The sequence below is a fragment of the Mesocricetus auratus genome, unplaced genomic scaffold (genome assembly GCF_017639785.1).
Source record: "Mesocricetus auratus isolate SY011 unplaced genomic scaffold, BCM_Maur_2.0 Super-Scaffold_100676, whole genome shotgun sequence".
Classification (NCBI taxonomy): Eukaryota; Metazoa; Chordata; class Mammalia; order Rodentia; family Cricetidae; genus Mesocricetus; species Mesocricetus auratus.
Genome location: NW_024429266.1, coordinates 57,420,058 through 57,447,735, shown reverse-complemented (window position 1 = coordinate 57,447,735; position 27,678 = coordinate 57,420,058). Strand labels below are relative to the sequence as shown.

The window sequence follows — 27,678 nt, the reverse complement described above, 5'->3', positions numbered from 1 at the left end:
GGAGGGCGGGGCTCGAGACCTGCGGCGGCAGGAGATGCGGGCGGCTGCAGGCACGCGGCTGGCTCGGCTCGGCCGCCGCCGCCTTCTCGGGCCCCGGCGCGGGGGTCGCCGCGGCTGTCGCGCCGCCCTTGAGTTCCTAGCGTGAGGAGCGGTCGGAGTCGAGCACCGCGTTCAAGGCCGAGAAGGATTCCCGCGTCCGGCCTGGTGAGCGGCACACCCACGCCCCGTCGGGGTCTCGCACCACCGCCCCTCAGTCTGGTTTAGCGCGGGCCGGGCGGGGGCTGCGGGCGCGGCAGGAAGTGCGCCCGGCGGCGGGGGCGGGGCCTGGCGGTGGAGAGGGCGGGGCCTGGCGGCTTGTGGGCGGGGCCTGTGGCGGGTGGGCGGGGTCCGGTGCGCGCTCTCCAAGGGCGCTGCGCAGCGGCGCCCAGGTGCTCGCTGGAGTGCCCCCTTCTCCTTCCCGCACAACGGGGGGTCGTGAGAAGTCCCTTAGGCGGAAGGCGGCAGCGGTTTTTGTTGCCTGGGTGAGGCGGAGGGGAACAGTTTTAACTTGTTGCATCGGCAGGAAGTTGGAAAGTGAAAGTGCTTTTATGGCTCGCCCACAGGCCGGAGGTTTGCGTCTCCCCGCACTTTGATCTCGGGATGTGCGGCCTCACGCCGCATTCTTCCTTTCCCCAAGCTCGCTGCCTATCCGGCCACGGGTTTATCTTTCCTTTTCAACAGCCTCTCCCCTCGCTTACTGTACAGCTGTGGCAAGCTCTTACTCCGAAAAGCATTGGAAACATCTTTTGGGCGAGGAATCTTAACAGGCATCCGCAGGAAATAAGGGGAATTTGTTGGGTGAAGTCAGAAGACACAGTAGGCTTTTTCTCAATTTGAAGGTTAGGTCATTTAAGTAAGATTCTTTCAGCAGAACGGCTGCCTGTGTGTCGTTCTAGGGGCAGCTCTCTTCTTCTGCCTTCTTCCCTTGCACAGAACTTGAAGCTCTATTTCCGGCTGGCAGTGGTGTTTTGTTAAAACAGTGTGATTCACTCCACCCCCCCCCCCCCCGTAGGAACTCTTTGTTCTTTGATCCTTGATCCTTGGTTTTAAGAATGGGAACTGCTTACGTGGGGTTCATTGTATTTTTTTTGGGAAATACTTATTTAAGTTTTGGGATACCATTATATGAGGCTGGAGATGTACTGAGTGGTGATCCTGTGTCACCAGCACAACAGAAGGGAAAGAAGTATACGTGTAATACCTCTTCGTGCAGCATTCTGTGGCTGTCATTTCGCGCTCCCCTCCCTTCATGTGCTGGGTATCAAACCCAGGGTCTGCAGCAGGTGTTCACAGCTGATCCGCACCCCAGACCCCCCTGCTATTTTTCCCTTGTACTCCTTGGCGAAGGTAGCCCCAGTTTTCATCGCCTAGGTGAGTGCTAGCCGTCTAACTCATTTCTCAAACATGCTAGACAAGCACTCTACCGATGAGCTGCTCTCCAGCCCCTACAGCCCTTTCTTTCAGAGTAGCTTAGAGACTGGTCTGTAAGTGGTAAACCTTTTCCAGCATTTAACTTGTCAACGATGAGGTTGCTTCGTTTGGATCCATTTAAGTCTGCCTTTGTTATATTTCTAAAAAACCCTTGTCCTGGTGGTAGTGGTGGTGGTGCATGCCTCTGTTGGCAGATGTCTGAGTTCCAGGCCAGCCTGGTCTACAAATAAGAGTTTCAGGACAGCCAGGGCTGCTACACAGAGAAGCCCTGTCTTGAAAAACCAAACCAAACAAACAAAACCTTTGAAGCTGTAACTATTGAATGTCTCTGCCTTTGTGCATGTATTGGGTATGTTTCTGTTCCTGTCTTGTCTCGACATGTAGCCCAGGCTGGCTTCATACTCGGGTGAGCCAGGATTGTAGGCATGCACCTCCCCTGTTTCCCCACTACTTGTTTTCTGGTGTTTTGTTTTGAGACAGCATCTCATGTAGTCCTAGCTGACCTGGAACTCACACAGGCCCAACTGCCTTTGCCTCAGAGTGCTGGGGTTAACGGTGTGTGCCACAGGCCAAGCCCAGTTCTCTATTATAATTGAAATTGTTGAAGTTCATAATTAATACTGCACTTGTGAAGAATTTCTACTGTGTATCTAGGAGTTCATTCAAAGAATAACCTGACGCTGAAATTGAGTCATGGGTTGAGGGTTGAGGGTTGTAGCTCAGTAGTGGAGCCCATGTTTACTGTATGAAACCTTGGGTTTGGTCCCCAGCACTACATGTTTTTGGTGGTGTGTTTTTGCTGTTTGGAGGCAGGCATAGTCTCATACAGGTCAGGGTGACCTTGATGTGTTGATTTTCTGCTTCCCAAGTGCTGAGGCGTCCAAGTTTTTTTTTTTTAACAGACAGGCTGGCCTTGAACTCATGGATATCTACCTGCCTCTGCCTCCTCAGTGCTGGAATTAGAGGTGTATGCTACCAGGCAAGACCCTGCAGACATTCTAGATGTGATGGTGACATCTGAAATGTGTTCTTCCCTTAGGCTCCTGCTTATTGGATTACTTTTAACAGGCTGGACTAGGATGTAATTGGAAAACTACTAATAAAAAGAATAAGAATAGACATAAGAAGTGCCATTAGAATAAATATCATCAGAAAAAAGGTCTGTTTGGAAAACTGAAAACAATGACAGGGGTCACCCCTCCCCTGCCACACTTAATGGAAATGAAGTCACTATTTTAACTCTGCTTAAGTGGGGAAGAGGTCTGGTCGGCTGGTTACTTAGCACGAAAGGGTCTTTGGGGATTGGTGTCTCAATCTCTGGAGTTTAGTGCTGGCATTGCTCTTGCTGGATGGAGAAGAGGCTTCTCTCAGTAGAGGAGTCCATGGCTGATGGAGGAGCCTGGGGTTCCTGTCTCACTTTTACCATCAACTCGGACTGTGGGAGGGAGGCATCCCTTCTCATTTTACTGTCTCTGCTTTTGGATCACAGTATCTGTACAGGCAGTGTCAAAACTGGTAACTAAAGACAAGGGAGGGCATTTTCGTGCTGGAGAGCAATTCTAGAAACCCAGACATGTTCCTGGCTGGCGCTCACTAATCTGTCCTCTGAGTCATGTGTTGTTAGACTTAGTCTTCTCATGCCTGAATTTTGTAATGCTGGTTACGATAGGTCTGTTTGTTTGTTTTAAACGTCTTCATTGAGAGTAACATCGCCTGCCAAAAGCATACGGTTGAGTGCTCTTTAATGCACAAGAATGGCATCACTACAATCTTAGTTGAGAGCGTTTTCAGCCACCCTAAAAGAAGCCTGTGGTCATCAGTGTTCATTCTCCAATTTTCTCTTCCTGCTCCTTCCACCCAATGCTCTCCATTCACCTCAGCCAGCTCAGCCACATTGATCTCACTTGTGTCTGTGGAATGCTCTGGTTTGAACATTTCACATTGATCTCACTTGTGTCTGTGGAATGCTCTGGTTTGAACATTTCACATTGATCTCACTTGTGTCTGTGGAATGCTCTGGTTTGAACACTTCACATTGATCTCACTTGTGTCTGTGGAATGCTCTGGTTTGAACACTTCACATTGATCTCACTTGTGTCTGTGGAATGCTCTGGTTTGAACATTTCACATTCCTGGAGCCACCCACTGTCCCTTGTAGATGGTGCTGCTCACTTTTGTCATGCTTTCAAGGGTTGTCCATGCTGTATCAGTACGCTCTCTCTCTCTCTCTCTCTCTCTCTCTCTCTCTCTCTCTCTCTCTCTCTCTCTCTCTCTCTTCCCTTCCTTCCTTCCTTCTGAAAAAAGTGTGTGTGTGCGCGCACGTGTGTGTGTGTGTGTATACAACTGTGAGGAATCCGTTTCTTTTCTTCCATTGTGGGTTCTTGACAACTAACTAAGGTTTTCAGATGCTGTAGTTTGAATGTAATTGGCCCCCATAATCTCATAGGGAGTGGCACTGTTAGGAGGTGTGGCTTTGTTGGAATGGGTATGGCCTTGTTGGAGGAAGTATGTCACTGTGGGGGCGGGCTTTGAGGTTTTCTATGCTCAGGATACTGCCTAGTAAGTCAGTAAACTTCCTGCTGCCTACAAGATGCAAGACTCTCAGCTACTAGCATGTTTGCCCATCATGCTCCCTGTCCTGATGGTAATGAGCTAAAATTTTGAAACTGTAAGCCAGCCAGCCCCAATGAAATATTTTCTTTATAAGAGCTGTCATGGTCATGGTCATGGTGTCTCTTCATAACAATAGAAACCCTAACTAAGACATCCCATATGCACAGCAAGTGCTTTTACCAAGTCATTTCTCTACCCCTTCTGCCTTTAAACTTAATGTTATTTTTGATCTTTGTGTGAGTTCATGTTTTTGTGTGTATGTGTATTAAGGTACCAGAACAGCCTCAGGTGTAGCTCTCCCCTTCCACCTTGTTTGAGATAGGGTCTCATCATTCTGCTACTCTGTACTCCAGCCAACTGACTCCCTGAGCTTGTAGGATTCTCTTGACCACTCGCATTTCCTTGGAGCACTGGGGTTACAGATGTTGACTACTGCTTTATGTAGATTCTGGGGATTCCAACTAGGCCTTCATGCTTGTACAGCAAGTGTTTTAATAACTGAGCCATCTTTCCACCCCTCTTGATTCCTTTTAATGACTGAATAATATTCCAACACATGAATGTACTGTATTTTATTATTCCATTCATAAGTTGGGTGGACATTTGAATTGACTCCACTCTTAGGATTTTTGAGTAATTCTGCTATGAACACTTCTGGTTTTCTTTTTGTTTTGAGACAGAGTTTGCAGTGAATTTGTGACTGGCATGGATCTTGATATGTTGACCAGGCTGTCAGTGAGCTCATAGAAATCTGCCTGCCCCTGCCTCTGCCTCCTAGTGCTGGAATTAAAGGCATGTACTACCATACAGTTTTATGGATATATGTTCCATTATCCAGATGTGTACCTGGTCACGTGGTAAACTTGGCTTAGAGGCATTACATTTAACATTTCTACCAGCAATGTGTGAGTTTCAGTTTCTGTCTTTGTCAGCTTATTGTTGCTCATTCTGGTTATAATAGGCACGTTTGTGGTTTTGGCTTGTTTTTGAGTTCCAGTCTCTATTATTAATGATAGAGAGATCTTTCTCTGTGCTCGTTGGCCATCTCCAGTTTTTCTCTGGAGAGACTTCTGGGCCTGGCTTTTCTTTTTATGCCATAAGTGTTGTTTACCTACTGGGGGTGCAAGTACCCTTATGACACATGATTTGTGAGTGGGTTTAGGGGTTAGAACATACAGGAAGGATTGTTTTCTGGCTTGCTGGTATTCACAGCACAGTTTACAATTTTGATGTAGTCCAGTTTGCCTGTCTTTGTAGTGTTTCAGTAGAATCAATTTGTCTTCAGACCCTCTTCTGACCCACTGAGATTTCATTCCTAGAGAAGGGAGAGTTTTTCTGCTTTTAGTTTTTGTGGGAGATGTTCAGTCACTCTGTCACATATGAATACACTTGCATGTTGATCCGGTCTAAGAGCTGCCGTGTAAGGAATTCTTCCCATGAAGTTCTGTGAGGAAAATGCCCCTGTGAGAGCACGAGCTTGCTGCTTGCTGTCTGGGAGAGTGGTTGTCAGCGGGATGACTTGACCGCAGACAGTCTCAGTGGCAAGGGTATTGATGTCTATTGGCAGAAGTCAGGGTGCTGTTGACGCAGCTGCAGTGTGCTGGACAGTCCTGCAGCACAGGATTAGGATTGGCCAGCTCCAGTGGAAGGCTTGCTGGAACTGACAACTGACCCAAACTGGAAGACCCCAATATTGAAGGCTTTTTCTTCTGTTCTTATCCTGATCACTAATTAAATATGAGAAACTCTGCAGGCTGTGAACAGTAACAGAACTTGCAGATTGAATTGGGGAACATTTTGTTGAATTCTCAATATTGCCAGTTTGTATGTAAACTACCCTGCCATGATGCTTATTATTTGAAGGAGAAAGACCAGTTGGACTAGGACAAATTGTTCCCTCCACCTCAGCCTCCTAGCCATCCTGAGACACACATCTTGTCAGATAAGCACAATGGGCTCATTTAGCTAGATACTGAAATGGTGGTCTTCTGAGAGAATGTGACAATAGGACTTTAAAGGTCAAAGTCGAGAAGAACTGACCTTTGTTGACTTCCAGTCTTTAGCTTGTGGCTGTCATTAGTGGAACTAGATTTATTTGCCTTGGAAGCTGCTTATTTTTAAGTTAACATTTTTTTTTTCCTGTCATACTGGTGCTGGAACCCAAGGCCTCCCGCACGCACAGGTGCTTTGCTGTTGACTTCTAAAGCTGGGGACTGGAGAGATGGCTCAGCTGCTAAGAGTGTATACTGCTTTTGGGACTCTGAGTTTGGTTTCCAACACTCATGTAAAGCACTCGACTCCAGGGGATTTAACACTCTTTTGGCGTCTGTGGCACATTGTCATGTCCACAAATATACACACAGACACACACACACAGAGACACACACACACAGACTTCAAAATAAAATATTAAAAAAAAAGATTTTCTTAAGGGAGCTGACCATAGTGGTACATAGTTTAATCCCAGTGCTTGACTGGCTGAGGCAAGAGAACTGAGTTCAAGGCCAGCTGAGGCCACACAGGAGACACTGGCAAAACAAAACCTAAGTAACAAAAGTTAGGTAAGAATGTGGACTCTGGATTCAGATTGCTTAGACTTAAGTCTTGTGTTAGTATTTGCAGTGTCCTTGGACAAGATACGTAGCCTTGTGTTAATCTCCTTTTTTGACGTGTGAAGTGATGGTGGAGTAGCATGTATCTTGTAGGAGAGTTGTGCACACACTTAGAACACTTGACAACAGTGCCTGTCATTAAGTGACTGTCTCACCTATCCATGTGCCCTTTCAGCCCATTGCTATGGACAGTGCCATCACTCTGTGGCAGTTCCTTCTTCAGCTCCTGCAGGAGCCTCAGAACGAGCACATGATCTGCTGGACATCTAACAATGGGGAGTTCAAGCTTCTGCAGGCCGAGGAGGTGGCCCGTCTCTGGGGGATCCGCAAGAACAAGCCTAATATGAACTACGATAAGCTCAGCAGAGCCCTAAGATACTACTACGTAAAGGTAAACACTGCCCTGACCCTGCTGCTATACAGAGAACCTCAAGACAAGAATTAGCCCTTTGTTTCTGTTGAGATGTTGAGTACTAATGTGGTTTTATTTAGTCCAATTTATTTAACAGTTTCAGTGGTTCTGGTTGTGTTTCTTTTCTTTCTTTCATTTTTCTTTTTTTTTTTGTTTTTGTTTTTGTTTTTCGAGACAGGGTTTTCTCTGTGGCTTTGGAGGCTGTCCCTGGAACTCGATCTATAGACCATGCTGGCCTCGAACTCACAGAGATCCACCTGGCTCTGCCTCCTGAGTGCTGGGATTAAAGGCGTGTGCCACCAACGCCTGGCTCCTTTAAAGTTTTTAAATGTTGTATTTACTGGTACACTGTGCACATGTGGAGGTCAGAGGACAACTTGTAAGAGTTAGTTCTGTCCTCCCACCAGATGGGTTCAGGCATCAAACTCAGGTAATCAGACTTGGTTGCAAGTACGCTCACCTGCTGAGTCACCTCGCTGAATGTATGTATTTTCATTTTATGTGTATGGGTGTTTCCTCCGTGTGGGTATGTATTGTGCGCATGCAGTGCCCTCAGGTGCCAGAAGAGGGCATCACTGCCCTTAGAACTGGAGTTACATACAGTTGTTAGCCACCTGCCATGGGTGCTGAGAACTGAGCTCTGGTTCATGCTCTTAACCACTGAGCCATCTCTCTAGCCCCTGAAGTGATCTTTAAAAGAAAAAGTGCAAGATTGGAATACACAAAAAGGAAATTGGAGGTGCTTGAGAATAAATACTCCTATATATGTCATAATTTACTTGAAAGAGTATCTTAGAAGGCTAAGGATGTAATTTAGTTGGTAGACTACTTGTTTGACTTGTGTGAAGCCCTGGGTTGAATCTTTAGCACCACAGAAACGCTGTTGTGGCAAAAGCCTGTAATCCTAACACTGAGAGGGTAAAGGCAGGAGGATCTGAAATTGATGACTTACCAAATGTGAAGCCAGCCTGAGACCCAGGAGGCCCTGCTCCATTAAAAGAAGAAAATGGGAGCTGGGGAGATGGCTCAGTTAGTGAAGTGCTTGTAGTGCAAGTGTGATGACCAGAGCCTGCTGCCAGCATCCACGTGGAAAGCTAGATATGGATGCCTGTATCCCAGTGCTGGGTAGCAGCGATGGGGAATGGCAAGCTCCAGGTTCAGTGAGAGACCTTGTCTCAAGAGCACCACCAACACAGAAAGCCAGAGCAATTAAGGACAACACCTGTCGTTGACTTTTGACCCCCATGCATATGGACGTACATGCACACACAGGTGCACACATGCCTCCACACATGGGAACACCCATGTGCATTCATGCACACACACAAAAAATGTCATCATATATACCTGTAGATTGAATTTTTTTTTTTTTTTTTTTTGGTTTTTACGAGACAGGGTTTCTCTGTATTGTTTTGGAGGCTGTCGGTCCAGCCCAGCCTCGAACTCACAGAGATCCGCCTGCCTCTGCCTCCCAAGTGCTGGGATTAAAGGCGTGCGCCACCAACGCCCGGCAAATTTTTAGTTTTAATTTAGTCTTGGGAACACAAATTAGTACCTTAAAAAATAGCTATTACCAGCCTGGCATGGTGGTGCACACCTTTAATCCCAGCACTCAGGAGGGAGAGGCCAGCTTGATCTACAGAGTGAGTTCCAGGACAGCCAGGGCTGTTATGTAGGAAAACCATGTCTTGAGAAAAAAAACAAAGAATAGCCATTGCCTAGGTATGGTGACTCACCTGTAACTCCTCAGCACTCAGGAGGCTGAGGCAAGGGGATTGCCATGGGCTCTAGATCAGCAAGAGTAAATTATACTTAAAATTTTAGAATTTATTTTGTGTGGGTGTGAGGGACACAGGGACATGTCTGTGGAGGTCAGGAACAAGTTTTTTTATGATTTATTTATGTTATGTGTATGAGCTTGCTGCCTGTATGCATGCCTATTTACCACCCGTGTGCCTGGTATACGAGGAGGACAGAAGGAGGTGTCAGATCTCCTGGAACTGGAGTTACCAGTGTTGTAAGCTACCATGTGGGGGTGCTGGGAATCAAACTTACATCCTCTGAAAGATCAGCCAGCGCTTGCTTGCTCACTCTGTCATCCATCTGTCCGTCCGTCCATCCATTCATCCATCCATCCGTCTGTTTGTCTTTTATCTATGTATCTGTCTATGCATCTCTGTCTGTCTATGTATCTCTGTCTGTCTGTCTGTCTGTCTGTCTGTCTGTCTGTCTATCTACCTATCTATCGGCAGGGTCTCTCTAACTTCTCTAGCTCTGTGTAGACCAGGCTAGCCTCAAACTTACAGATCCACTTGCCTCTGCCTCCCAAGATTAATCCTAAGTGCTGCACCCAGCTTTAGCAGCCGGTGATCTTAACTGCTGAGCTGTCTCCAGTTTTCCCAGAAGATAACTTTTGAGGGTCTGTTCTCACTTTGTCATATTTGCTGGAGCAGGATCTCTTGTTTCTGCTGCTGAGCTGCGTATCCCAGGCTAGCTGGTCTGCAGGTTTCCTGGCAGTTCTCTTGTCTTTACTCCCTGTCTCTGTAGGAGTCCTGGAATTACATGTCCATACTACCACATCCAGTTTTTTACATTCTGGGGGTCAAACTTGGATCTTCAGGCTTGCATAGATAATACCCTTACCTGCCAAACCATCTCCCTAACCCAAAATTATATCTTTTTTAAAAATTATGTATTTATTTATACTTTATGTGTGAGTGCTCTGCATGTATACCTGCATGCCAAAAGAGGGCATCAGATCTCACTAGACATGGTTGTGAGCCACCATGTAAGTACCGGGAATTGAACTCAGGACCCGAAGAGCAGCCAGTGAGCCATCTCTCCGGCCCCAAATTATCTTTTAATATCTTGTGATTTTTATATATTTTCTTGGGCACTGGAGAAAAATACACGTTACCAAAGAATAGACTTAGACTAAGTGTCTGAGCTGTTGCTTCCTCTACCTCTCAGTGGTTGATCTTCCCAGCCTTCCTGAGGTAAGAGTCAGCTGAGTAGGAAGCTCACAGTGCCATGTTCTGAGACCCCTTAGCTTGCACCATTGCTTATGGCTTGCACCATTGGACTGGAGATTGCAGTTCAGTGAGTTCAGGTGTTTGATGGAGAGAGTCAAACAGTCACAGCCTCAGCGCCCATGTGCTGGCTTAGTCCAGTTGCTGAGGGTGTTGAGCTGCTTTAATTTCTCTGAGCAGGTGCTGTGTTTGACCGGGGTAGGTGGATGCAGATGCTTTTGAAGCTTTTTTAAAGCTGCGCCTTGTTCTCAAACAGAGTACTTCACTAGGTTCCCTTTTGCATGAACTGTGAAATGTAAATTTATAAGAGAGTTTAAGACTGCTTATCTTCTCTGCCTACAGAACATCATTAAAAAAGTGAATGGTCAGAAGTTTGTGTACAAGTTTGTCTCTTATCCAGAGATTCTGAAAATGGATCCACTGACAGTAGGCAGGATCGAGGGAGACTGTGAAACTTTAAATTCCCTCGAAGCCAGCAGTTCCAAAGATGCTGAGAACGGGGCCAAGGAACGGGCACCTCAGCCTGCAGCCAGGACATCTAGTCGCAATGACTACATACACTCTGGTTTGTACTCTTCATTTACTCTCAACTCCTTGAACACATCCAATAAGAAGCTTTTCAAGTCAATCAAGATAGAGAATCCAGCTGAAAAACTGGCAGAGAAAAAAACTCAGGAGCCAACACCATCTGTCATCAAATTTGTAACAACACCTGCCAAAAAGCCACCCATCGAACCTGTTGCTGTTACCTTTTCAACAAGCCCAAGTATTTCTCCATCTTCTGAAGAAACTATCCAAGCTTTGGAGACACTGGTTTCTCCCACACTACCTTCTCTGGAAGCCCCAGCCTCTGCATCCATTCTGGCTACCACCTTTAACCCAACTCCTCCGATTCCCTCCGTACCTCTTCCTCCAAAGGAGCCTCCTAGGACGCCTTCTCCACCATTGAGTTCTAACCCAGACATTGACACAGACATTGACTCAGTGGCTTCTCAGCCAATGGAACTTCCAGAGAACTTGTCTCTGGAGCCTAAAAATGAGGATTCAGCTGTGCCAGAAAAGGACAAAACAAATAACTCTTCAAGATCCAAGAAGCCCAAAGGGTTAGAACTGACACCCGCCCTTGTGGTCACAGGCAGTGACCCCAGCCCCCTGGGGATCTTAAGTCCATCTCTCCCAACAGCATCTCTTACACCAGCACTTTTTTCACAGGTAGCTTGCTCTTCCTCTTAAGTGTGACTACATTTATTTACCTATTATTCAACTTTTCAGCTGTATCTAGAGTTTATACTTAAAAATTCAATTTCTGTTAATTAGGGCTTTCTTAGAAAGGTTATATGTAAACCTGGGAAACTCATCTCCTTACCTTAACTAGAATCTGCAAAACAAAAGAGATTTAACATTGCATCTTTTAAAATTCATTGTTCTTGGGCTGAGGATGCAGCTCAGATGGTGGAATGCTTGCCTAGGAGAAAACAGAAGCGAGTGAAAGCCTTGAGAGAGGGAATGGTGTGGGCTTAGTAGTCAGCTTACTGGGTTACATTAGGTATTAACTTGCTCACCTCGGTGAGCTCTTGAGTGAAATCACCCCAGATAGTCTGATATTATAGGTACTCAGTTGTTGCTCTTTTGTACCTGAATTTAGTTTTGCTTTCTAGTTTGGAAAGACGCCATAAAAGTTAGGTTCTAAAGTGCTTACTGTGACCTTTATCTTTTCTAGATCATAAAGTGATTTCTGAGCTTTTCATCATGATAAAATTTCAGACTTAGAGATGTTTGGGGAGGAGGAGAACATACTATGTGGATTCTGTTTGCATCTTTGGGATGATAGAGCACAATCCTGGCAAGTCCTTGAGCAGTCTTCTTGTGTATTGCAGACACCCATCTTGCTGACTCCAAGCCCCTTGCTCTCCAGTATCCACTTTTGGAGTACTCTCAGCCCATTTGCTCCCCTGAGCCCAGCCAGACTGCAAGGTGCTAATACGCTTTTCCAGGTAAATTACAGTATGCCTCGTGTAATTGGGGAATGTTAGCAGCAGAAATGGGCAGAGTTAATGCTCAGTGTCATTGTCACGCACACTGCAGAGTACTGGTTGCTTTTCCTTGTGATGCTTTGTGTGCTTGGGGGCTGTGGATCTCAGTTGCTACCCAGCAGAGTGAGAAACTTTATACTGCATCTTGCTAGTCCAGGAAAATACTGATATTCAAGACATAGTTTCTTTTGAATGCATGTGGCATTTTTTGTCCTAAGTTAAACCACTATAAGTTGGACAGTCTGTGTACATATACTAATGCCATGGTGAGGTTATATTTAATGCATTTTGATCAGAATTACATACCTATATACACAACCTAGTCCTTTTGCTTATCCCCATTCTGTTCTCTTTGGAACCTTTCTTCCTCCCTCTTAACAACACTTCCTCCTCCTAAATTTATGTCTTTTTTTTTTTTTTTTTTGGTTAGGGTTACTTGCTTGTGCATAAGTGGGTATGGGCTTATTTACTGGATCTGGGGCTACACCCCTGAAGAAAAATGAATCCTCCTCAGTCAACAGCTCCTAACTATCACAGCTCCTCAGCTTGGATAGGCCTCATATGCTCCTCCCCTATCCACGCTGTAAAGTTGACTTGCTTGATTTTGCTTGGTAGCGTGAGTAATCATAGCTGCTATGAGTTTATGAGTGTAGCACCATGTCATATTGAGAAGACAATATTTCACAGCACTGTTCTCCATCCCCTGGCTCTTAAATTCTTCCTGCCCCTTTTCCCAATGTTCCCTGAGTCTTGGGGTTGGCAAGTGCATGCGTGCATGCATGTACTATGGATGTCCCATCAATGACTGAGCACACCATAGACACTTGTTCGCTGCACTTTGACCAGTGTGAGTCTCAATGTTGACCATCATTCACTACAAAAGGAAGCCTCCCTGTAACTGGAGAAGCGGCTCAGTGGTTAAGAGTGTGCACTGCTCTTGCAGAGGACCAGAGTTCAGTTCCCAGCACCATCCACATTTACAAACAACACACACAGACACATAATTATTTTTTAAAAATACTTCTCTTAATGAGGGTTGAGAGCTGCATTTATCACCTGGTATAAAGGTAAATCTTTAGAAGGCTATTTGACAACATGTCCATTTAGCAAAGCAATAATAGTAGGTCCCCTTAAGGTCTGTGAGCACCCAGCTGTGAGTTTTGACCTGATTTACAGCACTAGGTATGGACTCCCTCCTGTGGAATGGGCTTTAAGTTTAATTTAAAAAGTGATTGCTTACTCCCTTAATATTCATGGTACAGTAGCACCAGGGGACACATGTTGCCTGCCTGGTCAGTATTTCAGCATGTAAGATCCATTGCTGAGCAATACTGCTGATGGCTTTTTCTTCCAGTAGCCTACATACCACATTCCAACATTGTGAAAGCTAGCCAGTATGGAGGAAGTGTCTAGTTAGTTCAGATTGGTTTTTTGGACCTGTGTGGTGTCTTTAGCAATAGGTCTTAGCAATTGATGGGCAGCCATGAGCAGTAGCAATAGCCTACGTTTGTTTGAGGGACTCTGAAAACTCCCTGATCAACAACTCATAAGCAGGCTATCCCCTGCTTGGTACTGGGATTTGTTTAATTGCCCATGACTTCTGGAAACAGCATTATTCATCCATGTAGGGTATCTGCATTCAAACTACTTATTTTTTTAAAATCATACTCTTTAATTATCTTAAAAAGTAGTAGATTTCCATTAAGAACTTCAAAGTACACGTTGTTTTGGTTAATTTCCTACTTCCTTCTTTCTCCTTCTCCTTCCTTCCTACTCCCATTCCTGCTTAAACGTTTCCATTCTCAGTACCCCCTCCCTCAATAGCACATGTCCTACTGTTGATGGAGACCTATTTTGAGAAAGGAACCATCGAGTGATTTTGTTTTGTGCCATCGTGGTGTACTTATGTAAACATGATGGTATAGCCTGCTATGCTGTGTGTATGTGAGGTGCAAGTTGAGAAGTAATTCTGGAGGTGGCACCTCACATGTGTAATCCCAGCACTTGGGAGACTAGGGAGGAGGATCACAGTGAGTTTGAGCTACATAGTTGCAGGCCAGCCTAAGTTACAGTGTGACCCTGTCCAGAAACAAAGTGGAAACATGAGCTGCATGTTTAAGGCTGCTGGTGGTAAGAGGGCACTAGAATAATCATGGTGAATGGTAAATCGTAAATCAGTGACTGCTCTCAACTCCACACTGCACGTGTACTTTCCCATAGTAGCACTGCAGTAGATTGTTGACACAAACTTCTGGGGATGTGCTGCACTGAGACTCTAGGATAGCTATAATGTTACCAGTTGGTAGAAAATTTCAGCTTCATAACCTTACAGGACCCTCGACAGAAGTGTGCTCTGCATGACTCTGGGTATACACAGGCCTGGGGGCAGGCTTTGCTCATAGGTTTTCTCTCTTTGAAATTTAATTATGTTTGTAGATTCCTGCTTTTAATTACATTTTTAAAAAGTTTTTTCAATTTTTTAATGATTTATTTATTTTTATTTTATGTGTACTGGTGTTTTGCTTGCATGTATGTCTGTGTGAGGGTGTTGGACCCCCTGGAACTGGAGTTGCAAACAGTTGTGAGCTGCTGTGTGGGTGCTGGAAATTGAACCTGGGTCCTCTGGAAGAGCAGCCAGTGTTTTCAACTATTGACCCATCTCTCCAGCCTTTTTTGTTTTGTTTTTTGAGACAGGGTTTCTCTGCATTGTTTTGGAGCCTGTCCTAGAACTTGCTCTGTAGACCAGGCTGGCCTTGAGCTCACAGAGATCCTCCTGCTTCTGCCTCCCGAATGCTGGGATTAAAGGCATGGGCCACCAACACTGGGCTTTTTGTTTTGTTTTGTTTTGTTTTTTAAGAGGAAAGTCTGTAGATTGTTGTATCAGTTACTTCTCAAAATTGATACATATCAGAGTTTTCCTGCTGAGCCATCTTGCCAGCCTATATCAGCATTTTTTTATTTAGTTTTTATTTTTTACATTCCAATCCTAGTTCTCTCTCCTTTTCTCCTCCTGATCTTCTCCTTTGCCCCATCCCATCTCCCATCTGCTCCTCAGAGAGGGTAAGGCCTCCCCTTGGATGTCAACTAAGTCTGTCCCATCACCTCATTGAGGCAGGACCAAGCCGCGGCCCCCCCTCCCCACCCTCCCCAATGTCTAGGTGAGCAAGGTATCTCTCCATAGAGAATGGGCCCCACAAAGTCAGCTTGTGCATTATAGTTAGATCCTGGTCCCTCTGCCAGTGGCTTCACATACTGCCTAAGCCACACCATCATCACCTATATTCAGGGGTCCTTGTCCAGTCCTATGCTGGTTCGGTTCCCTAGTTGACAGTATGGAGCCAGTGATCTTCTAACTAGCTCTGATCAGTATATCAGCATTTTAAATACAAGGTTTAGGAAATGAAGTTTGTATTATCTCCTCATCAAGATATTTGGAAAAGTCTTGTATTGAGGCTTCAGATCACTCTCCCCCCCAAAAGAGTGTTTCTCTGTGTAGCTTTGGAGCCTGTCCTGGAACTCGCTCTGTAGACCAGACTGACCTTGAACTCACAGAGATCTGCCTGCCTCTGGCTCCCTAGTAATACGCCACCTTCCTGTATTCCAGTTACTCCAAAGGCAGCTTTGTGAGACTTGATCTCAAATTTATAAAGGAAGGATGTGGATATGTAACTTGGTGATAAAGTCCTTGCCTGTGGGTCTTGGATTCAGTCCCTAGCACTACGATAGATAGATAGATAGATAGATAGATAGATAGATAGATAGATAGATAGATAACATAAGGTAAGGAGAGCTGGGTGTGACGGCACAAACCCTACACCTGAGAGGACTAAGAAAGTGGATGTTGAACACCAGGCTACGCGGGATTTTTTTTTGTTTACTTTTGGGGTTAGTGATACTGGGGATTGCATTTGGGGGCCTTGCATGCTTGTGGAATATACACCACTGCTGTCTTCGGCCTTTCCCTCAAATTCCAAAATCATCAAATGTTATTGCATGGCAAGAGCATCAAGAAGTTTTCCTGTTGCATTTTTACTTTTCCATATGTGGGAATGGTGCTCCCCAGAAGAAATGGTGTGTAGGGTGATCTGAAACCGTAAGCCATTCCTGATGCTGTTCCTGGAACCTCAGCTGGAGTTGACCCCTTTGCAGGTGCTCGCAGAATGTAGGGCGGCTGTTCTCTAGGGTGAGCATCTGGTAACCACTGTGCCTCTCGGGACTCCTGTTGAGGGTTCGTGGTTGACCTTATAACTAAGCCCATAGTGGGTATTGTCATTTAACAAATTTCTTAACCCTTTGAGGTTAGATAAGGGTGTATACCAAGATGTCATTAGGGTAAAAGTCATTCCTTTGAGGTAGGTTAGAGTTAGTGTATACATTATTAGGACAATTTAAAAAATATTAAAAGCATTTTTATGCAATATAGTTTGATCATATTCTTTCTCTTCTCTCAGCTCCTCCCAGGTCTTTCTCACTTCCTCACTCATCCAACTTCATGTGCACTGTCTCTCTCTGTCTCTGTCTCTGTCTCTCTCTCTCATAAATACATGTTTTTTAAAAACCAACAGAAAGCTGGGCAACAGTGGCTTACACCTTTAATCCCAGCACTTGGGAGGCAGAGGCAGATGAATTTCTTGAGTTCAAGGCTAGCCTGGTCTACAGAGTGAGTTCCAGGACAGCCAGAGCTGTTACACAGAGCAACCCTGTCTTGAGGAAGCTGGAGAGATGGCTCAGCAGTTAAGAGCACTGGTTCAATTCCCAGCATCCATATGGCAGCTCACAGTTCTAAGGGGATCTGGCACCCTCACACAGACATGTGCACATAAAGTAAAATAAAAAATTTAAAAACAACAACAACAACAAAAAACAGAAACACTGTCTCAAAAAGCAAGCTAACCCAACAGGACGGAAGAAAGAAAGAGAGGAAGAGAGAAAGAGAAAAAATAAAATAGACAAACTAAAAGTAAGCCAATAAGAATAAAAAAACACATTAACAAAAAACAGGGAGTCTGTTTTGTATTGGCCAACTGCTCCTTGACATGGGGCCTGACTTGATATTCCCAGGGATGGTTCATGGGGAAAACTGATTTTTTTCTTTGCCAGCAGGGCTATCCGTTGCAAATAGCTTCTTGGAGGACAAAGACATTTTTGTTTGTATGTTTTTGCTATAATACTTTGGGCCTAGAGATGTCATAGTGGGTAAAGCACTTGTTGTGCAAGCCTGACAGCCTGTTTGATCCCTGGAACCCACATGGAGGTGGAGAAAGAATGGCCTTCAAAAAGTTCTCTGACCTCACACGGTAGTTATGACCCCGTGTGTACCACCCCTCCCCACCCCACATGTGATTAAATTTAAACAAAACACAGAAATGCACCGTAGTCTTCTGTGGTATAGTCACTGCCTTTATCTTGAGGGTGCCTGTGTTCTGCCCTGGGGAGTAGGAAGGATGGAAAGTAGAAGTCGAGACTGTAATAGATGCTGATCTGCTTTTGTCTCCCCAGTTTCCTTCTGTGCTGAACAGTCATGGACCATTCACTCTGTCTAGCCTGGATGGACCTTCCACTCCTGGCCCATTTTCTCCAGACCTACAGAAGACATAACCCTTGCAGTTGTGGACTAAGACCAAGGAACTAAGAAACAGAGACGTCCAACAGGATTGGTTTGAAATGAGGGATAGTTCTGCAGTACTCTTTTAGACTGTTGTTATTTCCCCATTGCCTGTTGAAAACCTTTTCAGGATTCTCAAAAGTTGGACTGTATAAAAATGCCTTAATTGGAGTCCAAACTCCACCTCACTTCTTTTTTAAAAAGGTGGTTTTTTTTGTGTGTGTGTCGATGTGTGTGTTGTTGCTGTTTTTGTTTGTTTGTTTTTTAAGCTTTGTGCAAAAAACATTGGTCTGTTGGGGTTCAGCAGCTGTGTTTTGCAAGAGAGTCACAGAACAAAGTTACTGGTCCTGGATGTTAGGACTCTTTGGCCAGAGGAAAAAGTATGCTTAGTATCTGTTATTTAAAGAAATACTTGTCAGCTATGAATGATGACCCACTTCTGTGATCCCAGCAGTTGGGAAGCTGAGGCAGGAGGAGAACACCAAGGGTTGAGGGCAAGCCTGGGCTATGTATATAGTGAGATTGTCTCAAAGGGATAAAAATACTACTTAAAGAAAATGCAGTGTGTTTAGTAGTAAGTAGCTCTGTTGAAAGACTAACAGGGAGCCACTTGCTAACAGTGGGAGGAAGAGTCGTCCCTGTTCTTAGGAGAGTTAGGGTATCACCAGGCGGGAGGCTCTGACGTGGTAGTCAGTTCCACAGAAAGGCATCTTGTTTGCCCTCATCCTGGGTGGATCTCTGTGCTATATACCTGTGATGTCATCTGAACCTGTCAGTGGGCCGTGGCCCTGAGCTTTGGTAACACAAGGCTTTGAAAGCTCAGTTTTAATGTGGGTTTGGGGCATTCATTGAGAATACAGGACCCCACTGTGAGCACATATCTCTTGTCTGCTCTCTTGAGTGGTGTGGTTCTGTATTCGGGCAGCACATCTTGGAAAAAAGATAATTTTCAGGAAAATAGAGTTGGGACTTGAAAAATTGAATATTGGAAGTAAGCAAAAAGGTTCAGTTGAACCTGGAGACACAGGTGGGGGCATTTTATAGCCAGAGGACACCCAGAGTGATAGCCTCTGCTTTCTTCTTGCTAATTTTATCCACTTCTGCTCTGCACTTCCCATGATGCTTCCTTTTAAATCGAAGGTCAGAGGATGAAGCAGCATTCAGGTGTAATCAGGACGGTGGATGTCAAAATGAAACTTTCCAGTCAGTCATGAGATAAAGGTGTGCTTGTTTCTTTTCAAGATTGCTTTCAATTATGGGATCAGATTACATTTGGCCGTTCGCATACATAGGACTGTGATTGTTAAATTAGTAATGAGAACTACTTCTTATTGCTACGGCCCCTCATCTGCATATTGTCACGTTTATAAAGTACCGTGTAGTAAGTCAGAGCCAGATGCACACAGGTACGTTGGTCTCTCAGACTGAATTGAGAGAATTGAGAGAATCTTGAAAATTTTGACTCTAAAGTCCAGAACTAAATTGTTTTACATGCCCCACCCCTCACCCATTAAACCCTAGACCTGACATAGTGGAACAGAGTGGGGGCCTGCAGGCTCAGGGTGACACTGACACAGTGTGGCGTCTTTCAGGACAGCATTGGCTGTCCAGTGCAGAGATGCTTAGGTAAGGAAATGTGTGCTGGCTGGGCAGTGAAGGGCAACAGTGAGCTGCCTTTTCCCAGGGGCAGTTGGAGACCTGTTACTGGTTCATTTGTGGTTCTAAATGTTCTGTTCCCATGATGTGCAATAATGGGGTTGAAAGGTAGTGTTCAGAGTGATGGGAACAGGCGCTGTAGTGGGCTTCCTTCCCAGGGTGGATTATTTAGATTGCTTGCATATTTGGAATTACCCTCAGTAGCACTTTGTAGTAATTTAGTGGGTTAACATTGTGTGTACTAAGTAAATATTGAGAATTGATCTAACTAGATGTTTGAAATTCTGAAAACATAAACGTTTTATCTTCTTGAGTTAAAGGAGAAAAGCCATTGGTTGTTTTCACAGATGATATGTTTGATAACTTACTGTTTTAGCACAGAGGTGCCGTGGGTCCAAGGGCACCATTTAAACTCAGGCTGGGTGTGGTAGCACAGGTCCGTGATCCCAGCACTTGGGGGTTGAGAGCTGGAGGATCAAGAATCAGGGATAGCCTCAGCTACATAGTGAGTTTGAGACTAGCTTGGACTACATGAGACCCCGTCTCAAAAAAAAACAAAAACAAAAACCTCAGAGCAACGTTGTAAGAAACCATGAGGCCTTGGGGGGTTGGGTTGGTGGACTGCTTTCTTCTTGAAATGAATGAATTGGAGGAACTGTGGTGTGTGTGTGTGTGTGTGTGTGTGTGTGTGTGTGCGTGTGTGTGTGCGCGCGTGCATGCGTGTGTGTCTCCTTTTTAAGGTCAGCTTATAACCTTGCTGTGTGTGTGAGGCAGCCATTTCTTGCTGTAGACTACCTCCTTCCTGACAAAGTCTGAGCTTTGTATGATTTGAATAGCCATAATATTCTTAGCATCAACAGTATTCGGGAGAGATTCTGTACCTTCAGCTCACATCTGGCATCCACCCCCAGTCAGCTTGCCAGGGGAGATGAGCAGGCTGTCGGGGTTTGAGACACCTGAGACCTCTTGGCTTTCTTTCTGCTCTGGGTCACCTATGCTCAGCTGGGTGACTGAGGGTCTTAGGGCCTTGGGGTTCTGGGAGGGCCTGGGTTTGGAGGGTCTGCTGGCTTCCATGGTTCTCTGTGGCTCCGTGCGGTGCCACCCACCCCTGTGTATATGTCCTTGGGTATGTTTTCACTTGAGCTGTACTTTTCTCTTACTCATGCCGATTCTTTAAAAAATACACAATTAAAATGTCAGGTCTAACTTACGTCATCTTTTCTCATGTATTATTATGATAGTATAGTCCTTGTGGCATAATCTGTGTGTTTGAATGAGGGTAGAAATTTCCAGTAATTAAAAAAAGGATGTAATATATAATTGAATGTAGAAGCCCTCAAAAGGCCAACATTAAGCTTCATCAAGTTAAAATATGTTTATTTTCCCTCATATTTTAACAGTTAAAATATAAGTATAAATTTTTTTCACTGTGGTTTTCTTGTTTTTGCTTTTGAGATAAGATCTTCCTGTGTCACCCAGGCTGGCTGTGAACCCAAATGCTGACATTTTACAAGTGTACACCACATGTCTTGACTTTTTTTTTTTTTCAAATTTTGGTGGAGAAAGTAAAGCCATCAACTTATGTAGAGTACTGGATTTTCCTCGTAAACTGGAAAATTCCTCTCAGATTTGTATACTATACTAGAGATCACAAAAGGCAGGAATGGCTGGCAGGTATACCAGACAGAGTCTTGACGTTTATGGCTAAATGCCAGCGATTGATATTGTCACCGTCGTTTTGTTCACCTTGGCCTTGTGCTGTATGAGGTCTAGTACTGTTTACTGTGGTCTTTGATTTTAACATTCTGAAAGGCAGCTTTATGTGATAATGTCTTAAGCACCATTGAGGCCCTTAATGGAACTATAGAAGAGCAGTTGGCAGTGTTCTGGAACATACTCCTTGATTAGGAAAAGGTTTTCTCTTTTGGTTTATTTTCTTTTTTGATTTTTGAGACTGGGTCTTAGTCTTTAGTCTATGCTGGCCTCAAACTCTTGGCAATCCTCCTGCTTTGGCATCCCAAGTACTGAGGTTATGAATGTGAGTTACTCAAAAATTCATACGTATATATCCCTCCATTAAAGTAACATCGACACTCTACTGTAGCATACAAAATGGGGGTTTAGCATAAGAAATAAATGCTGTCTAGCAGCCAGTCCTGCTGAGTCCTTCCTGTGCCCTAGAAGATGGCTCTGTACCTAGAATCACTGTCCTAAATCATTGATTCAACATGAAGTTGATGTTTGATTCTCAAGTACAGGTTTTTTTTTTATTATTATTAAATTCTAGCTTGAGATTTTCTGGAGCTTTGTCATAGCCTTTCAGATTTTCTATTACTTCTTTCTCATTGGGAATTCATTCCCAAACGCTCTCTGGATTCCCTGTGCATTCTGAGCTGTTTTCTTTTCAGCTCTGTATTACAAACAGCTGATAGTTTTAATTTATAGTCTTTTTACAAACTTCTTTGGCCTTATGTTTTGCCAATAGATTCACAATTATGTCAGGTTACTTTATGCTAAAGTATTTGCCATCTTTCTTGCTGGATTATGAAGTGCTGTTTTTATTGTGTTTTTTCATTTGGGACATTTAAACATCTGAAAGGATAGTTTACTCAATGACTTGTTCTGTTTATCACTTATTTACTACATATGTGCCATTTGCCTGTGCCAAAAACCAGGAGTCATGCCACGGTGCCGTCCTCCGGCTTGGAAAGATGTGGAGACAAGTACAGGCCTGAGCAGAAACCCAAGGCTCGGAATGAATTTCCAGACCAGCAAGATCCAGAGTGTTGATGTAGTCTGTGGTCTGTTGTCGGGAGCAGGGTGGGATCTCAAGTGGATTTGAGCAGCTGAGCACTTGACACACAGTGCAGGGAAGGGACAGACACACAGTCTGTCTCCAGCAGCCTCCTAGACACTGACTTCTGTGGAAAGCACTTCGCTGGTTTTCTTCTAGGTCTGCTGTTCTCAGTGCTGGCGCTGCCCCATTATTGTTCGATGTTATCAGAACTACTTACTGAAGGTGAGGTCTCTGTCTTTGAGCGGGATTCTACAGGTGATGGCGCGTCTTGCCCTCCGTGGGACTTGTTACTATGAGAGTCATGCCTTCACCTGTAAACATCAGATAGGAGAGGTCAGCTGTCATCGTGGTGACTTCACTGCTGCCAGCAAGTGGTCCATCTGAAGCTGAGTCCTTCAGGGTGCTTCGTGTTACTGAGACAAAATGAAACCCGTGGCTAGCTTGCCAAAAAGAAGCCATTTCTTCAGTGCCACCGTTTGTAGTTCAGCCCTTGTGAAAGGTAGACATGCGCAGTGGCTTGTGGGAGAGTAACTGTCTGCCAGCATGATTTGACTTGATTCTGTGGTGCTGGGGACAGAACCAGGGCCCTCACACATGCTAAATGAGTGACCACTACTGGGCCACACCCCTAGCAACACCTCCCCCACAACTAAATGACAGCTTCTACCAGGAAATTCCTGGGGCTTACAGACAGTCTCGAAGGGTAAGTGTAATGCACACCGGGAAGTTTCATGAAGTTAACTTGTCTTTGAAATACTTACTTGGGAATCAAGCACATTTCTCAGTCCTCCCGAGGGAGTGGCAGAGTACATCCCTATGCATACACGGCCATGTTGACCCAGGGTATGCGACTCTTTTTCCTGAGAGAGGTATATTTATCCCCTAAGGTGGTTGCTCGTCTATTTGTTCTAAACCTAATAAAGGAAACCCTCATTGCTGCACCTACAGGCGCCACCTTTAAAGACCTGCCATGTCCAGTTCAGTTTTTAATGCATGGACTCATAGGCCTTACAGACCCTGATGCTTAGACTACTCCCCACAGTGGCGTTACCCTGCACTCTTCATGTATCAAATGTAAGGGCGTTTTCCTAAAGCTCTGTGTGTTTGTTTGCTTTCGTGTAAAATTGCTCCTGGGTTGGCTGGGAAGTTTCTCAGGAGGTGTCTATGGAGTGTAAGGGGAGGGAGGACTCCTGGCTTGCTGTACCCTTTAAACCCTGTATTAGTAGCATTAGCAGAAGGGGGGGCAGGTCAGGTTGAATGGTCTCAGCTTTGCCTTGTTCCCATCTTAAAGTGATTCTCCTCTCTCCAGGGATTATGAGCTGTGCTCATACAGCCTAGAATCTTCTTGATAAGGTGAAAGGGAGATGGTGCCTGGCAGCTGGCCCATAGGTCCTGCCAACAGAGTCATTCACTCTGCCCGCTCTCAGGAGTGGGAATTCTGTGAACCGCTGTTAAATCACTTGGCACTTTCTTGGGATCTATATTAGCACTGTTTGCTTGTTTGTTGTTTTTTTGTTGGTTGGTTTTTGAAACAATGTCTCACTGTGTAGCCCTGAGAAACTCACTATGTGGACCAGGCTGGTCTTAAACTCACACAGATCCTCCTGCATCTGCCCCTAAGTGTTGGGATTAAAGGCATGTGCCACCATGCCCAGCTGTTTTTGTTTTTAATAACTGGAAGCAGTTAATGGTTCTTTTGCTCGATTTCAGCTTCAGGAGGGTCAAGGAAATATGGCTGTTTCTCATTTCTAGTTTGGGGACCTTAGAGCATTTATAGAAGGGAGAAATGGATTACCTGATTGAGTCTTCCTTCCAGGCTCAGTAAGACAGCCTCTTTCAGTTAGCATGTAAACGACTCACAAGCTTTTATATTGTGCTTTGTAGAAATTTATGATTTTAAAAGATGATTTGCATTGGTAGATTGCACTGTAAATTTGATATACAAAAGACAATTTTAGTTGTTGATTTCCTCATTTATTTCTTTTACGTAGGGGCACAGTCCCTTCTGAGACATTTCATTGTTTGCTTGAGGACAGTATTACCAGTGGCCTCTGTTTGACATTTGCTGCTGCCATTGCTGGCATATGTGGTAGAAAGCATGTGCACACTTAGGGGAAGATTTACACAGGATCTTTGAGTTTCTGGATGCCTGTTGACAGTGTGGCCCTGAGGATCTTCGCTTTGTTTATCTTTGTGAGTGGGAAAGACTATGTATAAAGCTCTGCCTGGACTGTTAGTGCATGCTCGTAATCCCAATGTTTGGGAGGTGCAGGAAGGAGGATCATAGATGAGTCCAGGGTCATCCTTGGCTACATAGTGAGTTAGAGGCCAGCCTGAGCCTCGTGAGAGCCTGCCTGAAAATACATTTAAAAAGAAGAGGTGGAGGTTCAGTGGCTCAGAGCACTTGGTGCTCATCCAGAGGGACAGAGTGTGGTTCTCAGCACCCATGCCAGGTGGCTCACAGCTGCCTGCAGCTCCAGTGTTAGAGGATCTGATGCCCCCCTGTGGCTTCCGTGGGCATCTGCACATATACTTAACATGCTGCGTATATGCGCACTCTCTCTCTCTCTCCTGTCTCTCTCTCACTCACACTCTCTCTCACACACACATACACACACACACACACACACACACACACACACACACACACATTTTTTTTAGAAGCCTTAGTTCATTTTGATACTGATTAGTTTGGTTCCAAACATAAAAGTTTGGGTTAAAGTAGGTCTCTTAGAATTATGTCTTTTATTCACCAAATAATTAAATTGGCTTTTTTAAAAGTAGGTTTTGCATTAAACAGTCTCTTCAGGCATCAGCCTCCTGAGTAGCTGGGACGACAGGCAAGTGTTACCACATCTGGCTTAAGTCTGCACTTAAGAACAACCCAGTTACTAACCATGAATCCTACAGAACTTCTTTTTTAAAAGAGCCCCCTAAGCTGGAGCTCTTGTACTAGCCCCAAGTTTGACCCCCATTGCATCATACACTGGGAGTGAGGTTCAAGCCTTTAATCCTAGCACTAGGAATGTAGAAAGCAGGATGATCAAGAAGTTCAAGGTCATCTCTGGCAGGTTCAGGGCCAACCTGAGGCACAAGATCCTTGTGATTAATGAGAAATAACCATGGGTTATTTTAAATTATGTGTGCTAGGTGATTGAGTCACAGTGAACCTGCCAGTTGGTGCACTGTGCAGTGTGAACATGATTTAAAAGGTAATGACATTAATAACAGACTCTTACTTTTCATTCAGTGAATCTCTAATTTAGTAAAAAGCATGTGTTCTGCTATGGAGTGATTGTGATGCATATACTCTGGTATTTGCACAGGATGGGGGGTGGCAGGTTCCTGTGTATGTGAGTTTGGGATGGGTGGTAGAAAGGACTTCACAGGGTACTCGACTCCTTAGAGGAACTGTTGCCTGTGTGTTCACCGCTCCTTGCTTATTTTATTGCAATCTGTGTCTCACATTACTCGGTGTTACCACTTTGTATGAGTAGATCTTTAGATGGGTGCAAGCAACACATGCCCAAAAGAACTGTCGAGGCGACACTAATGACATGTCTTATTTTAGTTTAGTTTCTATTAAGGGGACCTGCAAAGTGCTACAATCACTTTTGTTCCTTTCTGAAAAAGCAATTGAAATGGTAACTGCTAACAGTCCTTAAAATTAACATTGGTTGTTCTTACAGCTGGGCAGAATGCCTCATCTAATCTAGCTACACAGTAGCACTTAACTGTAGAGACAAAGGGGTGTTGTTTTAAGGCTGGTGAAGCCAGTGTGGAGTCTTGAATTCTGCCTTTGAGTGACAGAAATTTCATGGAGTTTGGGGAGAGGGGGAAAAGGACGCATGCGCACTTTGAGGGCTTTCTAATGCACTGCTGTTCAAAAAACAAGATGGCGGTCCACTGGGTGCTGTCTCCAGGCATTGCAAGGGACTGCCCTGAGTAACCAGTCAGGGGCCCTTCCTTCTGTTGCTTCTAAGCTTTATGCAAAAGCTTTGTTAACTTCTGTAAAGATCATGTGTATTTTAAGAAAATGATACATTTTTAAAAGCTTTTATGTAAGAACTGACAGAGGGATTTGCTTGTATGTGGGAAGCTGGCTTTGAGAAAGCACTCTGGCATGTTTACTACATGTCCAGAGCTTTAGAGATCTGTTTATAGATACATGTGCAACTAGATATGGACAACAATTGTATTTTTTTTAATAAATATTTTTAACAAAATGACTTGAATTGATTATTCCCTCCTCCTCCCTCACATCTGATATTCTCATCCACACTAATTGGGTAAGGAATGAATTCAGTGGGTGCTGTGGAAACCTGGTCTTCACTGCTTAACATGTCTCTGCAAACATTTAATCAGAAGAGGGAATGAAGAGGGTTGTTGGCATGGGAGAAAGTGAGAGAGAACAGAGTTTTTTGTATGTTTTTGTTTTTCAAGACAGGATTTTTTTCTGTGTAACAGCCCAAACTCTTGTGGAACTCACTTTGTAGACCAGGCTGGCCTTGAACTCGGAGATCCGCTTGCCTCTGCCTCCCCACTGCTGGGATTAAAAGTGTGCACCACCATGCCTGGCTTGTCACGGGAAACCTTTAATAATTTTATTGCATTTATTTATTTTGTGTCTGGGTACAAGTGTGCAGTCAGAGGACAGCTTTGGGGATTAGTTTTTTTAAGATTTATTTATTTATTTATTACACATACAGTGTTCTGCCAGAAGAGTGCACCAGATTTAATTGTAGATGGTTGTGAGCCACCATGTGGTTGCTGGGAATTGAACTCAGGACCTCTGGAAGAGCAGTCAGTGCTCTTAATCTCTGAGCCATCTCTCCAGCCCGGGGATTAGTTTTTGTCTTCTGTCATGTATGTCCTGGGGATCAGATTCAGGTCAAAAGCTTGGTGATACCACCTTATTCTCTGAGTGTGTGTGTGTGTGTGTGTGTGTGTGTGTGTGTGTGTGTGTGTGTTTTAAAATTTTAACATTTTAGAAATGTAGGGTTCTAATGAGATGCATTCATTTTGGCCTTCGGAATGAGCAGTCTGCTTATTTCCGCTCTAGCACCCGTTTTTTTTTTTTTTTTGAGACCGTGTCCCATGTAGACCTTGTTAGCCTTGAACTTCGGTCTTCCTGCCTCAGTGCCAGAGTGCTGGGGTCCCAGATGTCTGCTACAATGCTTGTCCCCTCTAGTCCCCTTTCTTTGTATGGCTTGTAAGAAGGAAATTGGAGACCAGTTCAGTTAGTAGTGAAATTTATCCTTTTCAGAATTGGCATGAAACATCATGGGGAAAGTGGGTCTATAGGTGGCAAGGTCACATCAGAGAGAGAGAGTAGGCTCATGTCCAGGTGAAAGTAACAAGAGCCTAGCAGATGGCTGGCAGGCAGGCCACAGGCCCTCGGGGCATGTCTCTTCAGGCAGGACTTGACCATACAGGTGACACTCTAAAGGG

General features: G+C 44.6%; 2 protein-coding genes across 5 annotated transcripts in view; one reads left to right on the top strand and one right to left on the bottom strand.

The window, feature by feature from the left end:
* Nucleotides 1-8: 8 nt before the first annotated feature.
* Nucleotides 9-26,453, top strand: Elk4 (ETS transcription factor ELK4). 4 transcript variants are annotated; one of them, XM_040738908.1, is made up of 5 exons: nucleotides 9-204; nucleotides 6,871-7,086; nucleotides 10,479-11,348; nucleotides 12,014-12,130; nucleotides 17,669-26,453. In XM_040738908.1, exons 2-5 carry the CDS (start codon nucleotides 6,880-6,882, stop codon nucleotides 17,765-17,767), a joined length of 1,293 nt encoding a protein of 430 aa, XP_040594842.1. In that variant the 5' UTR covers nucleotides 9-204; nucleotides 6,871-6,879; the 3' UTR covers nucleotides 17,768-26,453. The 4 variants fall into 4 exon arrangements, with proteins under 4 accessions (XP_040594842.1, XP_040594845.1, XP_040594844.1 ...); XM_040738911.1 differs by lacking the exon at nucleotides 9-204 and adding an exon at nucleotides 393-521; XM_040738910.1 differs by lacking the exon at nucleotides 9-204 and adding an exon at nucleotides 589-609.
* Mfsd4a (major facilitator superfamily domain containing 4A) overlaps nucleotides 20,791-27,678 on the bottom strand; it is a 39,266-nt gene continuing 32,378 nt past the window's right edge. The window contains exon 10 of the mRNA XM_040738906.1: nucleotides 20,791-22,538. Coding sequence (XP_040594840.1) covers nucleotides 22,477-22,538 — 62 coding nt within the window. The 3' untranslated portion in view covers nucleotides 20,791-22,476. The remainder of the gene's footprint in view (nucleotides 22,539-27,678) is intronic.